Here is a 16,653-nt window from a genome sequence, read left to right on the forward strand (position 1 = left end):
AACAAGCTAGTTTTTCATTTCAAACTTTGAATGAAACTGTTTTAATTTGTTGTTAAAATCTTTCCAGTCTCTAGACGTTACATTCAGATGATATTCAAGTTTTTTTTTTTTTTACTTTTTCGCAACTTCACAAACCAAGTTGCGATGGTACCCCTGTCTATTAGACCTAAAGATTGCGTACTCGGTAATCTGAACGTAACATATGGCCACTTTCCTGTTAGCGATTCGCAAGTAGCTATTGTCTTTTTGCTGAGACCGTCTGATGGAAATGTTGGTGGTCGTTATACAAAGGTTAAAGTGTGAATAGGTCTACAACAGGGTGGTCGCTGGTCGCGTTGGACAGGTGGTCGCTATATCCAGTGTCTTTAACGTGTAAATTGCGAAGGGACTGTACTAAGGTGGTCGCTATGAGCAGGTGGCCGCTCTGCACAGGTGGTCGTTAACACAGGTTTGACTGTATTTGGGAGATACATTACCAATGATATTATTACAAGATAAATGATACACTTCATTGAACACATACAACAATGCATATTCCCACAGAGATCAGTGACCTTTGAATGTGTATCACCACTGATTAACAGAGTAGGAAATTCCTGCCCATCAGCACGCCCGAGACGGGCAACTTTCGTATCAGACTGGTTGAATTTCAAACTTCCTTGTTCGGTGGTCGGGTAACATTTGACCACATTCTTCCGCCGAAATTAAAATAAAAGCTCTAAATGTGCTCTAAACATTCTAAACAGAAACGTGATCAAAACAATGAAAATATTGCATTGACGTCGCACATCGCGACAGGCCGACACGCATTCTCAACCCACAACACAGAATTCATTGACTTATTAACATAATAATAGGTACGTGACCTCGGATCAGGTCCTATCTCCCATGGTGCAGCGAGACTTCCGGTGACCCATAATCAGTTCTATCATTGCGTAGTTTGTTTACAACGTTCTCGTTTCACGTACAACATGTATCGTTTTTGGAGGATAGACCCTCCAACAAAGAACAGAAGTTAAGCTTGATCGAATTGCGGCAAATGAGGAGTATAACTATTCAAAACGTACACGTAAAATCGTTCCAAGCTGGAAGACTTGAGTTCAAGGAATGGCTGGTCACCGATGACTACGACAATCATACGGTGTATTGCCATATCTGCCGGGCTATTCACGGGCCATTATCAAACCGCAAAATACCAGACAAACTCTGTAAGTACGGAAAGGGATCGTTTGATTAGATTCTGACTATGGTTCAGATTTTTCTGATTTAGCTGAGAGCAACAGTGACACAGATGTCTGAGATACACCATGTTTTGAATATGCATGTTCTCTACAGCTACTTTGTTGTTAAAATAAACCGTGCATAGTATACAACTTGTGTTTATTTGTGTGTGTGTGTGTGAAAATAATGGTAACTGGTAACATTTTAGCAGGGCTTGTAACTTTTGAAAGTTACCAGCTCTGATGTCTGGTATGTAATCTGGACAAATTTGTAAATTATTTGGAATAGAATTAGTGAGGTTATTGAGCGCACAATTATTAACAACGATGGGGACGACGCCAACAACATTTTTGCCTAAATATACCTTTCCCTTCCATTTTTGATGATATATACAAAACATATGATACATACAGGCAAGGTAAAAATCTAATTTGAGAGGCCCACCCTTTATTTACTATATGTATACAAACATTACCAGATATGGATAGCCTCACTGCTGTATTTGTAGAGTGCCTTTCTCAAATTAAAGTTGTTAGTGTTATGTACAACGAAATATCAGCTATTTTTTACATGGTTATTGCCATATCACAACCAAGGTAGTTCATAAGGTTGTTGCCATGGCAATTGTTATCACCTTATTACAAAAAGTTCCTGCATACTAAGCATCAAAGCAACCAAGCTGATAGTTTTCAAGAAGACAATAATATAATTTTTTTATCAAAACTGAAAAATATATTCGTGTGTTGTCATGAAATGAACAAATCTCACAGGTACACCCATGGTACCTACATACAAGTATTGAAGCAACCGAGCTGGTAGTTTTCAAGAAGTCGAAAAATAAAATTTTTTACAAAAAAGGCCAGAAATATTTGCGAAAATAGAATTTAAGATATCATAATGAAATGAACAAATCTGACATGGTTCCCACATACCAAGCAATTATGCTGGTTTTCAAGAAGTAATTTATCACAAAGTTGACATGGATAGTTAATCAATATATTACCGCAAGTCAGTGTATTTGTATTATAGGCATGAAATATTGCATGACTACCAAGCAATGTTCATAATGCCAACGGACATGTATGTTCAATGCATGTATCAAGTTTGAACAAAAACTGTCTATGCACGACCTGCATCTGGTTCCAGAATAGTAAAAATGTGTGATTTTGATGCATTTTTGGCATTAAAATGGCTTCCATTCGACCACCTTGAATTAGATCATGAAACAAATGCATATGACTGATTATAACATCTGATTTACATAGGAAGTTTGAACTTGATCGGCCCAATCATGTGCGAGATATGGCCGGGTACAGACAGACGAACGCAAAGATGCATGCACAAAGTTCAATCAATCGTCATTTTCAAATTTTATACAAACAGGGAGGAATTAAAGATGGCAAGTTTAAGTCATTCATATAAACATTTAACTTACTTTACGGTAACATGCAAATGGATATAAACATAACTGAATGTATATCCATATGAACATTTAGGTAAATGTAAATATGAATATTTAAAGAGAGGTTGTCGTCGCCAGATATGGACTCATATTACCAAAGATGGTGACTTTGACTTGAGCAGATCAACAAGTACAAACTGAGGCGTTACTAAGCTTTAATTACAAAATTTTTCAGGCAATTAGAAAGTATTCACCCTCGTCAATTAGTGCACACTGTGCCCAGGTCAAAACTCGTACATGTAATTTCCATTAGAAGAACTGCGAGAAAATCAATGTTTATCAACACAAATGTTGCACATGCGCAGCGCGACGACCAAAGCCCTTTAACAAAATCAATGCATATGAACATTTAACTGAACTTGCATTTACTGTGGAATACTTTATTTTAGCTGGAATTAATTTTCGCTGAAAAGGCTTTTTGGGCGTTTGCTTGGAATTTATTTTCACTGATTTTGGATGAGTTTAATGTGAAAATATAGGAAAAAAAGTATATTCGCTGGATTTTATTTTCACGGAATCATCCCTTCAGCGAAAATAGCGAAAATAAATTCCAAGCGAAAATAAAGTATTCTACAGTAGTACAAACCAGATAAATGTAATCTAGGACATGACAGTAGCCTAGAGCCAAGAAAAAATACAGCCCATTAGTTCATGTTTTACTTAATAAATGTAAGATGAATGTACATACTTTGTCTACTTTTTATTGATGCAAGTTCTTCATCAAATGATTGACCTGTACTTCTAGCAAATGATTCAGCTGTAGCACAGTAGCCATGATGTACTAAATATGTAGAGACAATTCTAAAACAGAACACAGAGAACATGATGCAAATCCCTGTTTGTACTCACAAGTCAAGGTAATCAAAGTGAGAAATACAAAGCGTGATGTTTTATCAATGTTCCAAATCAACTCTGAGTATATCTTAAATATAGACTTGTGTACAATTTTGGTTTGCTATGGCATTTTAGCTATTTAATCAGCATGTCTTGGACATAAAACCTTGTCATTGTCATTTGTTGCAGCTAAATCTGACTTTTCATATGAGGAAAATGGACTCAAGAGCATATATAACAAACTGAATAGTGCTATACCTTTGTAGTGTAGTTTGCCATTCGCCTTTACTATCAGCTACAGGAAACCGTTCTATTGTATGCCGGGTTCTGGCTCTCATTTCCTGAAATGAATTTTAACATATGTACATTACACTGAATAATAGTGCTAACCCAAAATTCTACAATAAGCACTATAGAGAAGCACCCTGCCGACTTTATAACCATAAGTTTAATTATCATAACAAAGAACACAATTCAGATGATTAACATATTCTATTGCATGTAAATTAGTTTCTATGCAATGCCAATTTTCTGGAGAGAACAATTCACAACTCTAGCTCATCATATTTAAGAAGAAAATGATAAACAACATGCAGGAAAACATTATGTTGAAAATGTTGCAAGACACCAAGTTCTGCTAAAAAAGCACTGTGTTTGATTCGGGAAGGCAGATTGGATTTGGTGTACTAAATGGTATGTACACTCAAGTTAAAAAGCTTACAATTACAATTATGAGTGGCACTTGGTTTCAGAAAAGTAAATTGTTTTTCCAATCTCTATAACAATACTTGTACTAATGTTTTAAAAGGTTAAAATTTTTGTGGGCAATCTGAAACAAACTGTAGTAGGAGACCTCATTTCCACGTTCATACAAATTACTACTACTAACCTTCATCATATCTGTGATATCAAATACGAAAGGACTCTGGCCAAAATTGGCATCTACCACTTCACCAGGTGTTTGCAATCCCACAGTAGGGTATAAATTAGGCTGGACAAGAAAGAACATAAACTATGAAAGCAGGATCACTGCAGTATAAATTCATGTCATAAATAGAAGCATCAATGACGTCTATAGTGAGCAACTATCAATGTACATGTGAAGATTTAATTTTTCAACAAACTGACAGTAAGAATTAATTCTGTACATTTGAGTTAGGATTTGCCAGCTTTGCAGAGTTCATAAGATTCCAATGATACATACTGCATTTGCTGTTTTATACATTGCATTTATTGTATGCTGGATCATAGATTCATATATATGTAAGTACATATGCTACAAATAGCACAAATACGGTCCTGATAGTTTAGAAATTTAGTTGGATAAGTTGGATCATTCATGGTTTTACCTCTAATACTTAGAAGATGCAGACAAAAGCAGTACTTACTGGTAAATCTGTAAATGCTATGCCTAGAAGAAGAAGAAAATATGAATGACAGAGTTAGTACAATTAGTTGATCAAATCCTCCACTAGTACAACCTGTCAGTATAGTAAAAAGACTATAACAAATACGCAAGTATTGCATGGAGTATCAGAATTGACAAAAGTATATAGTTAAAATCCTATTACTAACAATGATTTGTGTTACAATGTTGCAACTTCAAAAAATTAGTTCGAAACCCAGTGTTCTCCCCAGGATGTAAACAGCGTGGCGGTCCCGCCACAGTGCTTCGATTTGCCGCCACACCGGTCTGACACCGCCACGGTGATTAGCAAGACCGCCACAGTGCTTCTTTTCATTGGGGGATCTCGTCACGCTGGTCAGCCTGACCGCCACTCAAAATTAGCGACCACCGCAGTAACGCTTCCGACTATTGTCATATTGTTATTATACTTACGTACCGACCGACACGCATCCTGCCAGTCGTGGATAATAATTTGTAAACAATAGACATAGTCGCGTGATGTGGTAGCGGCTTTGATACAACTCAATTTTGTAAAATTAGCACCTCTTTGTTTGTAAGTAAATACTTTCTGACAATAGACGCAGTCTTTAGTTTGAAAGCTAAAATTCTTTCAAAATCAATTCCACCCGATATAACAAATCGGAGTTCACGATCAGTTTACGCTACTCAAGAAAAAAACAACGTGTTTATTGCGTTATTGGGTAAAATACATTTGAACTGTTATCATCGTGAATTATGTAAAAACTCTTCTTTCAATACTTTTTTTACCTTTTAAAAATTTCTAATCACCTCTTTCGAAAACCATCATACAGTTTTCATCTGAAATTCATACATTGTACCAACACATCGTGCTACGACATCGCTTTACTTCCGCAATGTGATTTTTATGATCACGATCATTCGGAAAACTTCGGGTTCTACCGGCAATACCATGCGGCATTTTGATTGGTAAATGGCGTTTTTGACCCAGCAGGTCAAAGGACACATGCCGGTCAACTAATGCGTCATAACTATCATGGCGGGTCTGTGTTTTTCACCGAAGTGATCGAGTGATCAAAAATATCCACTCCCGATAAAACTAAGTTAAATTTAACATTTTTTGCATGGCATCATGACCGAGTAAGAGGAATTATTGGTATAACCGGTGTAAAACATCGCGAAGTAAGTTATGTCACGTCGTAACTTTGATCGTTTGGAAGTGTTATTTGTTCGTTCATTTACTGTAAATGTAAACGTTAGAAGCTGATGGTCGGAATAATAACCAACAATCCGCCAAATAACTACATGGTTGATTTTTTGAAGGAGAATTTTGTAGTAAATAAGATCATGAAAGTGGTGAACATAATCCTGGCTCAAACGTTTCAAATGAGTTTCATTTAACCTTTTACAATTTATTTGTTTCTTTTTAGTCTGCAGCATTTGCATTTCGAGAATGTTTCATTTTTAAATTCAAACTCTTCTAAATTGTGAAACGTAATATTTTGACTTCAAAAAAAAAATATTTTCCCTGTATTACAAAAATGCCCAAAATAAAAGTGTTAATAACACTGTGTGAAGCAAATAAATATCTGCCACTTTGTTTTTAAAAATATATGTTGTTTATTGTGTGGGTGTAAATGTGCTTTGGTCAATTTCCATTATGTAAATGATATGCAAATGATATGCAAATTAGGCCGCCACAGTGGTTTAAATTCCTGGGGAGAACACTGAAACCACAAAGTCAGGGGCAGTTTGTAATGTTGTAACTGAAATTTCCACACAAGAAAAAATTAAAGCAGTCTAAAATCTTATTCTATAAAATCTTATGATACAGTATACAATAACCCAAAAGTCTGAAAAAACAAAAATCACTGCCAAGTAATCTTGGAATCATCTCTCTCAACATGACATGCTAGCAACGTATTTCCAATGCAGGGAGCCATTTTGGCAATATTTGCCTCAAGCATAGGGGGTCTCATAGCCTATGGAATTTAACCCTCCTTTCACTCCCTGGGTCACTCTTTTCAAAACCAACATGGCTGACACTAATGTCATGATCTCTTTTGTGTTTAATTTGGCAGCCTACCAATACAATAAATGTTTCAACTGATTAAATTTACTGGATAAACGGAAAATTTGTTCAGCATTTAACACCATGCTCTCGATTCACATTGACAATGATTCAAGGTTCATCCCGGAAGAGAACAACAAGGCAATAAAGCAAGGTAAAAACTAAGCCAAAATGCAAACTTTCTGAGTTAAAATCAAAATTATCCCCCAGTAGAGAAACGGATGGTAAGTCTACAACAATCCTGAAGGCCAGTAACACATAAAATGACATCCAAGACAAAGAATAGAACAAAAGGCCAATATCAATATTTATCAAATGATCATGACTGTCTTGATAGATAATAATAAGATTTTAATGTACATACAAGTCAAGAGAGGAATGATTTTTTTAGAATACAGTTCATAGATACGACTGACTTCAATATTTAGTCATATGCCCCTTTTTTATAATTTTTAAGTACATTATATGAATTTGCAAGAAATCTTTGAAAAAACAGCACATGAAACATTTGTACAATACTAGAAACAAATTTTATAGTGACAAAACATGCAAAATATTCCAGGTCAACATGAAAATTTATGAATGCGGGGTTACAAAAAATAGTCTTATAATATTCATCTCCCATTCACAACATAAAACCAACACTGTAACGTAGCAACCACAGAACCCAAAATTTGCCCATTGTGTCACAAATTAGAGATATGTTCAGTGTTCCTTTTGAGCAAATTTACATCGAGTAACTTGGTTTGTTATTTTCATTGAAAGGGTCAAGTTAAATATTAATTTCATCATTATGTATTTTCTAAAATTTGCTTAGGTCACTCAGCAAGTTGGACATAAAGAGGGCTTAAAGAGAACACTAAATTGTTCAGCACCTAGTAAACACTAAATTGTTCAGCACCTAGTAAACACTAAATTGTTCAGCACCTAGTAAACACTAAATTGTTCAGCACCTAGTAAACACTAAATTGTTCAGCACCTAGTAAACACTAAATTGTTCAGCACCTAGTAAACACTAAATTGTTCAGCACCTAGTAAACACTAAATTGTTCAGCACCTAGTAAACACTAAATTGTTCAGCACCTAGTAAACACTAAATTGTTCAGCACCTAGTAAACACAAGGAATTAGGAATCTCACCTAGATTATGCCCGTTCTTTGTATAAAAACATGTATTATCTATAAGATTGACCCCACAGCCAATCACGTCACCTGTAGTAAATGTTGGACCATATGGCTGACCGGTGCCAGAAGAACAAAATGAGTGACCATCATCACCGTGGTAACCATAAGAGTGTTTGTCCCACCCTGTGATAAAGATTAAGAAAATTGACAGAAGAATAAGTAGTATAAATATTTTGTCTATGTCTGTATTAATATTGAATGTTTCACATGTACTCGTGTAAATCAAATAAGATACATACAGGTCAATGGCCATTACAATGTATCATATTTGATCATACCATATAATATATACAATATGTATACAATGTTCACATGAAATCCAGCCTTTAAACACTAGCCTTTAAATTTAATAATTAAAATTGTGTCATACATGTATATGAAATGAAATTACTGTTATTTCAAAACTTGAGTTGACAGTAGGCCTTAGAAAGTATTGAATATACTTCTGACCAGCCTGCCTGAATAATTAAGTCAATCAAACAAATAAGTGAATGAAATAATATGAAAAGTTAAGCATTGATCTATAAAAACAAATAATAATTGTGTTGTTTTCTCAACTTTGTTCAGAGGAGAGTTGAAAACATGCATATTATGTCTGAAGTTACCGTTATTTTGATTAATGAATTTGAAATGCTAATAAGCAGAGTGATAAAATATTCAGTGTTAAAAACACCAACTGACTAGAACAATGCCACCATTATTCTGTTTGAAATGGCATAATTTGCATTGACAATGCATTCACATTTGCGTCTATTTTAATGTACATTAAATATGTAAATACATAAATTATTATTTTACCTGGCAACCTGTTATTGTTCACACCCTGTGCAGACAAGCCAATACCCATGTATCTATAATGATAAAACAAATCACCAATGATGAAATTATGTACGCAGGGAAGTGTCAGGGCATAGTTTTTTTTTTAACAAGTGGTCAAAAATGATAGAAAAACATATGCACTCAGTACACTTAGTACAGACTAAGGAATTGCTAGTCTGAACTAAATCTCATCTGTTTAGAAAACCCATTCCAGTCATTTACTGTACTTGCTCTATTAAAAGCACATCTACAACAAAAGCCATATAAACCAAAAATTGCACTGACTATATCCTGAATCATTAAAATAAAACTAACTTTGAACATAGAAACACTTGTAATTTGTGCAAGCACATGAGGTACTAATAGAGCAAATGTGTAATACAGATTAACAAAGTGTGAGCATTTTGACCCATACTGACTGCTGGTCCCTCTCAGACTTGAACACAACATGGGTCTCGTCAACGTGATGGATTCTAGTTCATTACACTACATGGTGTTCACAATGTGACATGCATATAAAAACCGTAGGGAAAAGAAGAATTGTGTATGAACCAAATCTGAATATAGTAAAAAGAGAAATATTCACTGTATTTTATTAAAACAGATTTAATGTTGCAGGGATATTTACTACTAGGTTCTAAAAACACTGGTTTGTGAAAGAAACAATAGATGATAACTTAGCATATTCATTGGGTTTCAAATTAGCATATTTTGAAATAAAACGAGCGAATAATTAAGGGCTATGCAGTGTTGACTGCCAGCCAGCTAACTTGGATAGGATCACAACAAAAATAAACTCGCCTATGAACCAAGCTTGAATAAACTTGCATTCTCGAGTTACATGAAAATGACCAAAAATAAGCGTTTTTGACACACAAAGTGGCCACTTGTCAGCCAATTCCAAACAATTGCCTCAGTATGCTAACAGGTGTTACCAACACTCTGAAATGAATCTGTCTATGTAACAAGTTTATAAAAAATTATTCCATAAATTTCTGAGAAACTGCACAGACAGAAAGATGAACAAACTGATGGAAACCAATCCATTCATTACCCCAAACTATGCCCAGCAACAAGGATTCCGGTTTTAAAAATGCAGTGACAGGATAGGAGGAAGGTTTTTCTTTCATTTGTAGACTGAAATCTGCTGTACTATTAGAGTACTCAGTACTGTAAACTGTTTTATTTTTTTATGACAAATTTTGCCAAAAATTTTATATTTATATTAAAAATGATACAGTTTAAAGTATTATAGATTTATGAATTGGGAATCAAGGCCAAAATGGTCTTTTTGATATGCTATTTTTTGATATGCTAAACAGAACGTTGAATTACAATAAAATTGACACTATGCCCTTGATAATTAGCTGCTACCTGTTCTAGATATCTATATAGTTGGACATGATGATTTTATTATCGTAGTTGCCTGGTAAAATCTATTGCCCATAGCCTCAATTAAGTTCATAATATATCACATCATGAACACAAGTTGATGATCACAAAGTGTTTTATTACTTATTTTTTTCATTTATATTTATTGCAGTCATGTGATAGAAACATTGTATTTCTAAGGATGCAATAAAATATTATTATGTACACGCAACTATTATTTGAAATGACTTGCTGTAACTGCTTAATTTCAGATATCAGGAAAACGCAATAAATGTGGAATGGAGAATTCAGTGTGATGATTCATTATGACTATTTTTTCAAATTTTCACCAACAATCCTTCGTGGATTTAAATTTGATTTGAATTGATGATTTGAACCCAAATTGAAGTCAGGAAGCTGTACAATAATTTCATGGTAAACAAGTATTATCATGCGCACAGCATAGAACAAAAGTAGGAATATTAATATTAAGTTCTTAAAGTGCAATGGTCGTCGCACAGCGCGCGTTTGAATTTCATGTAAATAAACAATGTATTTTACACACGTATACGTCGCTGTGAGTCCCATATCGAACAGAACGAGACATGACGACTGTCGCCCTTTAAGTAATGCATCGCATTAGTCCACATGGATTTGAAATGGTCAGTATTGATGATTTAAATCGGATAAGTCCCTTAATTTTTGAACAACTCTCACAGATAGTCCATGAAAAGAAAATGTTCAAATTGTCAACTTTTACAGACATTGACAATTTAAAGCCAAATGTCAATATTGATGATTTAAATGGGATATACTTGCATATAAAAAAAAAACCTTCATGGACAGCCCACATGGATTAAAATCGTTTTTGTTAAAATACAAATATTTCCAACAAATCATAAAAATTTACCAAAATTTTGTAATGTGTTTCTATATAACACATCCATGATTTAAAGTAGATTTTCATATATATTGGATATATTGGACACCATACACTGAAACAGTATCCTCAACAAAGACAATGCATCTAGAGGACGACTCAGAATTCACAGAAGCCACTGTAGATGCCTCAACTGGATCTCTTAATGCCCTTCAAAATAGTCAAGTATTTCATCTTTAATCAATTAAATTTTAGTCAGTGTAAGCTATTTTTAGTAATTATGACCTTGAAATGTGGTGCCCTCAGAATAGTGAAGTTTAAGCCATAGTAGAGTTCCTAATTAACACTACATGATGTAGCAACAGCATTGAATTTCAAAACAAACATTACTGTAAGCAATGAACTTGAATGTAAATAATTAACAGAATAGGGACTTCAGTTATAGACAATAGTAATATGATTCAGTCTATCCTAAAATGACCATAAAAGGACAGTGTTACAAATAAATGTATGTAAAAATACCAATTTTTTCTTTCAATTTACAGACAGACTAAATAACATGAACAACATTGTGTATGCTGCTTTATTAATGATTAAAAGTGAGAAAGACTAACATAGAAGAATGCCAGTCAGATAACAAAGGAAATAAACAATGACTATGTGTTGCCGAATAACCTTGACCAGAAAAGTAGAACAAATAAAAGCAGCTTGCTAAGTACATATACACAGTGTATTAATAACACAATGGTTGCTACATAAAGCTACATAGAATTTCATTTCACATACTGAAAAACAGCAAGCAGTTTGATTACAAGCCCCATGATATGTCTGCTGTTAAAGAATTGAACACTAATTTAAAAAGCTGGATTAGGTTTGTGTGAGCTAATTTATCAGAGTATTAGGTTTGAAAAGTTGAGAATCAATAATTTATCAACATGGAAACACATTGTACAATAGGGATTTGTTGGTGATGTGTGTTGACAATATGCTATTGATGATAATGAAGAAACCTAACACAGACTATTGTCATGATGCATGTGATAATCAAAGACCAGGAGGGATTTCCTAGTCTGCTATGGATTTATAAATGCCCTATAAACGAACATGTCTATTGCTTGGCAAGATTGACTTGTGATAGACTGAATCACTACTCAGCTGTGTTCTAAATTTAATATGATTACTATAATATCAAGCAAGTACAAAAATGATAAAGTATCGGTAACTGAATTGAAGACATGTTATTTATCATATCTGTAGGTCAAAAATATTAATTACGTGAGAAGCTAGTTGATTATTTTTTATTTATTAATGTTTCAAAGGGTGATGATTAAAATTTAAAGTTTAAAGGGGAGGGGATGGGAGGGGAGGGGGTGTTCACTACATCAAAACACCATAATGTGTGATGAGATTGGTCACCCCAAAGCATACTGGTCAATCAGACAGACTAGTATGCAGAGTTTAAAACAAGATTCAGGAGTGACAAAAGGGGGATTTGGCTAGAGTTATTAATTGCAGGTTAGATACTTTGACACTGTTTTTGATATTCATATTGCCAGATCAACAACTAAGTAGACTTTTTTTTAATGCATAAACATTAAAAACTGACTGGTAAGTACAAAAAAAAATATAATAATCGAACATTATTTACAAAACAAACAATAAAGTAAAGGCAAAGGTAGAATTCAAGACGACCTTGACAAATGGAAAGACAACCTTGAGACAGCTTTTGTTGACATGCACCACTTGTGTGTTGCACACCTTATTCGTCATCTATTCATAAACATGGTGGCAAATGAAGAATTTTATTAAAAGATGCAACGAAGTACAGCAAGATTTGTACACACCTGGCCACTCTATGGTGAAGAAAAAAATTCCAAAATGTTAAATCCAGATACTGTAGAAACATTTAATTTCACAGTTTTAACTGTCCAACTTTTTTGTGGTGTTTAAATTTTGCTTATTGTCAAAAATACAACAAAGGGTCACATCACATGAAGCAGTCATCAATTTCTTGTTCATTTCCGACATGTGCAGCCTCCAACAGAACGGGTATTTGCTGCACGCCTACCAGTATTACACAGCAACTATTTACAGCTAATTACAGTCTGACACTTAATCACTATCATTTATTTTAAATATTAAGTAAATGAAGTGTTTATAAAACATAAGTGTTTTCACAGCTTGCTGTACAATCAAAAGAAAAATGTCCATATAACCAACACCGTTCTTGTCATTTTGGCCATGCCAATCGATCCATGCTTCATAAAAAAAAAATATCACTCGATAGACAAAAAATACTAAGTATATTCATGGAAGGTACTAATGGAAGGAGCCACAGTAATTGCGTTCACGCACAGCTCCTTAGCACTGGCTAAGAGGTCAAATCCCTTAGCCCGTGCTAAGAAAATGTGCTAACACGTGCTAACGAAGTATGCGCAAATGCTTAGCCAAGGGTTAAGCGCCCTCTGTGGCGACCTTTGGGTGTGAATATTGTCCCATTTTCGTACAACGACTATTCCACCAGTCATTACTCCGCGCTCGCTTTCACACTGATCAGGTCGCTGTAGTAGAGCGTACAGCAGCTCCAATTGTAGACAAAATAAATTTGATTTGCTGTCTACAAGATGCATTAATAAAACGCTGTATTCTGTTACGCCTGTTGTATACTGTTTCAGTGCATCCAAATAAGTTGGGTCTGTCTTCTCTCGCGCTCCTGTGCACGTCGCTTCAAAATTAGAACGAAACATGCTAGCAGCAGAAATAGAACCTTGCGCGTGTCATCCATTTTTCGTTCGTAAATAGCGGCTTACCAAAGGTCACAGACTAATGGCAACCCTGAGCCCGTGCTAACGACTGGCCCTCCCTGTGCGTGGACGCAATTGGGTCTAGCCGAAATGCAAATATGCTAGATAAGCCTAAATCAGCTTAAATCTTAGCCTGTACTTCATGTAACGTGAACACAACTAATGATTAGCCTATCTTTATCACAGATTAGTACGTCTTTTGTTTCAAATGTTTACACGCAACATGGTTTGTTTCCTAACCGTCTGTTTTAGTAACCATGATGTAGCAGAGTTGTCTCTTTATTTTGATTAGACATGAATTAAAAGTGCCAAGCTGACAGACTGTAAAATCTGTGGATTAAAAGTGCTAATTCCAAATTGTGTGCAACGACATTGACGAAATTCAGGACTAAGTTGTTCAACGGCGTCGGCGATGCCAACATGGACTTTGCAGGTTTTGACATTGATGAAGATGGCAATGAATGTACAAATACAGGTCTGAGAAGTTTTTTTCTAAGCAACTATGAACTTTCATAATTTTTACTGTGTAAATTATTATTGATCTTGCATGACAGTTGATCTGGTATTTGTCAAAACTGGAAATAAATTCTACATTGACAACAAATGTTGCCATTACATGTATAGATCAAAGTTCAGTATATTTATAAAGCTTAATAAACTTATTTATTGAAAATACAAATTTTCAGCCCATTCAAATACTAATATTTAATAGTGACCGAGTCAAGAGTTGATTGAATTATGTTGAATTAACTCATTACAGCAATGCACCATACTAACTGAAGCATTGTTTCAGCACACAGTTTGGTGACACATAAACATATAAATACTGCAAAATCTAACACGGTAGTAAAATTATATATTTTTTCCCCCAAGAGTTCAAATTAGTAGATTATAAAAACGCCGATGACAAGCTTAGTGAGCAATCTCTTGAACAAAAAGACAGTGTAATTTGTAAAAGTACGCAAATCTATAGCATGACCATTTAATTTAAAATGCAAATTTGTTGCTTAATTAATTTAAATGCAATCAGAAATTTAAAACTACGCTACTGATAGCTTTGCTATCCAATCAAAGACATTCATGCAATGCGTCACACAGGGCATCTGTAAACGGTAGTGATAGACTTTCAACCATGGAGGTAAAAAGAGAAGGAGTCACAGCCAAAATAATCCTATAATTCCCTTTGTCTTATCGTCCTTTCACCCCAGGATCGTCGCCGACGCGTCATTTACTCTCAAGCGTTGCTGCGGACAGTACACATTCCAAGGTCTTGTTTTATGGTGCGCAGTAATGTCAAAGGACATAAAGCATGCGCAGATTTATACCTAGAGGAAACGTGTTTGTGAGAACGGGAAAGTTGGAATTTTGAAAATCAGAGAATTTCTTGTTAAGTTTATATAATTTTTCGTTTTTCAGCACATTTTCCGTTGTAGTTTTGAATCAGCAATATTCAATTGTAATGTTTTGAAACCTTGCTAGTACTGTTTTTTAGTCCACAATAAAGCTCGTTTAATGATCTTTGCAATGGTGCATGGCATGGACTGCACCGCGTTGTACCAGTGACTGAATTTTGAGGTTCGAAATGACGCTTTTTGAAGTTTATATCTCTTGTATGTCCTACTTCCTACAGCAGTGCGTCAACAAGAAATTCGCTGCATTTTTTTGTTTTCGAGTAATCGTTTCGTTCACAGTATATGGAAAACAATTTTTCGTCTGTAATATGCTCTTTGATTTCATTTACGTCTTCTGAAATGAAGGACATAGCAGTTTCAGCATCGTAGTCAAACTCGTGCGCGTTATTGATCGTCGCCATATTTGTTTATAAGAATTTGACAGAATTGTCACGAAAATCACCGAGTGCCGCCGAAGGCGTCCGTAGTATGCTAATTCATGGTAATCCTCACTGCGCTAAGAGGAAACTGTCCTCCTTGATCCGTTCGGCAAATAAACTCCCTGATCTATGTACAAACAGCGGCGACCATCCTGGTACCTTTGATCTAAGCTTGGCTGTGACTTCTTCTCTTTTTACCTCCATGCTTTCAACCTATCAATAACATGGCACTGAAATAATTTATGCTGAGCGATGCTTTCTACTGTAGTTACATTCATGTTGTGACTCAGAGTAAATAGAAAATATAACAATATACATGGATAAAGTTTACAAATCACTAGATTAATGAAAGATGCAAATTTACCCAAATTCAGATGAAAAATAGTATGCTAATAATTAGTATATGCAAATTGAAGCAGCACTTTCATTTTTTCCTAGGGAGAATGCTGCTTGTAATGCATAAGTTATTATTACACGAAAATCAACATTTACCGCACAAACTCATCTGGTAAGTTATAAAACATGCGTGTGATCGAAAAGTCTATCTTCTGAAAAATGTGTTGGCAAAAAGCAAAAAAGACCAGGGCAGAAAATGGTGCTCAAATGTTACATGGCCAAAACTTTCATTCATCATTATTAAGTACAATGACTCCAGTATTCTCTAGCATTGGTACAGTTGTACATGTATAATTTTGTAGATATGGTTTTTATCACCACAACTGAAAGTAGTTACAGAACGGGACATAGCTTTCTAAGGTCTATGAACAGGATAAAAACAATCCTGCATTC

At 34.8% G+C, this 16,653-nt stretch overlaps 1 protein-coding gene across 2 annotated transcripts in view; it reads right to left on the reverse strand.

Moving 5' to 3' along the window:
• Window positions 1-16,653, reverse strand: part of LOC100375290 (ran-binding protein 9) — a 32,855-nt gene that overhangs the window by 15,354 nt on the left and 848 nt on the right. Inside the window, exons 3-8 of one of the 2 annotated variants that reach the window (XM_002739254.4) lie at window positions 8,958-9,010; window positions 8,115-8,282; window positions 4,906-4,928; window positions 4,407-4,508; window positions 3,776-3,858; window positions 3,372-3,484 (exon numbers count right to left, since the gene is read on the reverse strand). In XM_002739254.4, coding sequence (XP_002739300.2) covers window positions 3,372-3,484; window positions 3,776-3,858; window positions 4,407-4,508; window positions 4,906-4,928; window positions 8,115-8,282; window positions 8,958-9,010 — 542 coding nt within the window. The remainder of the gene's footprint in view (window positions 1-3,371; window positions 3,485-3,775; window positions 3,859-4,406; window positions 4,509-4,905; window positions 4,929-8,114; window positions 8,283-8,957; window positions 9,011-16,653) is intronic. The other variant, XM_085500528.1, reaches the window with a different exon arrangement.

Source organism: Saccoglossus kowalevskii, chromosome 6 (assembly GCF_978046115.1).
Source record: "Saccoglossus kowalevskii chromosome 6, keSacKowa6.1, whole genome shotgun sequence".
Taxonomy (NCBI): Eukaryota; Metazoa; Hemichordata; class Enteropneusta; family Harrimaniidae; genus Saccoglossus; species Saccoglossus kowalevskii.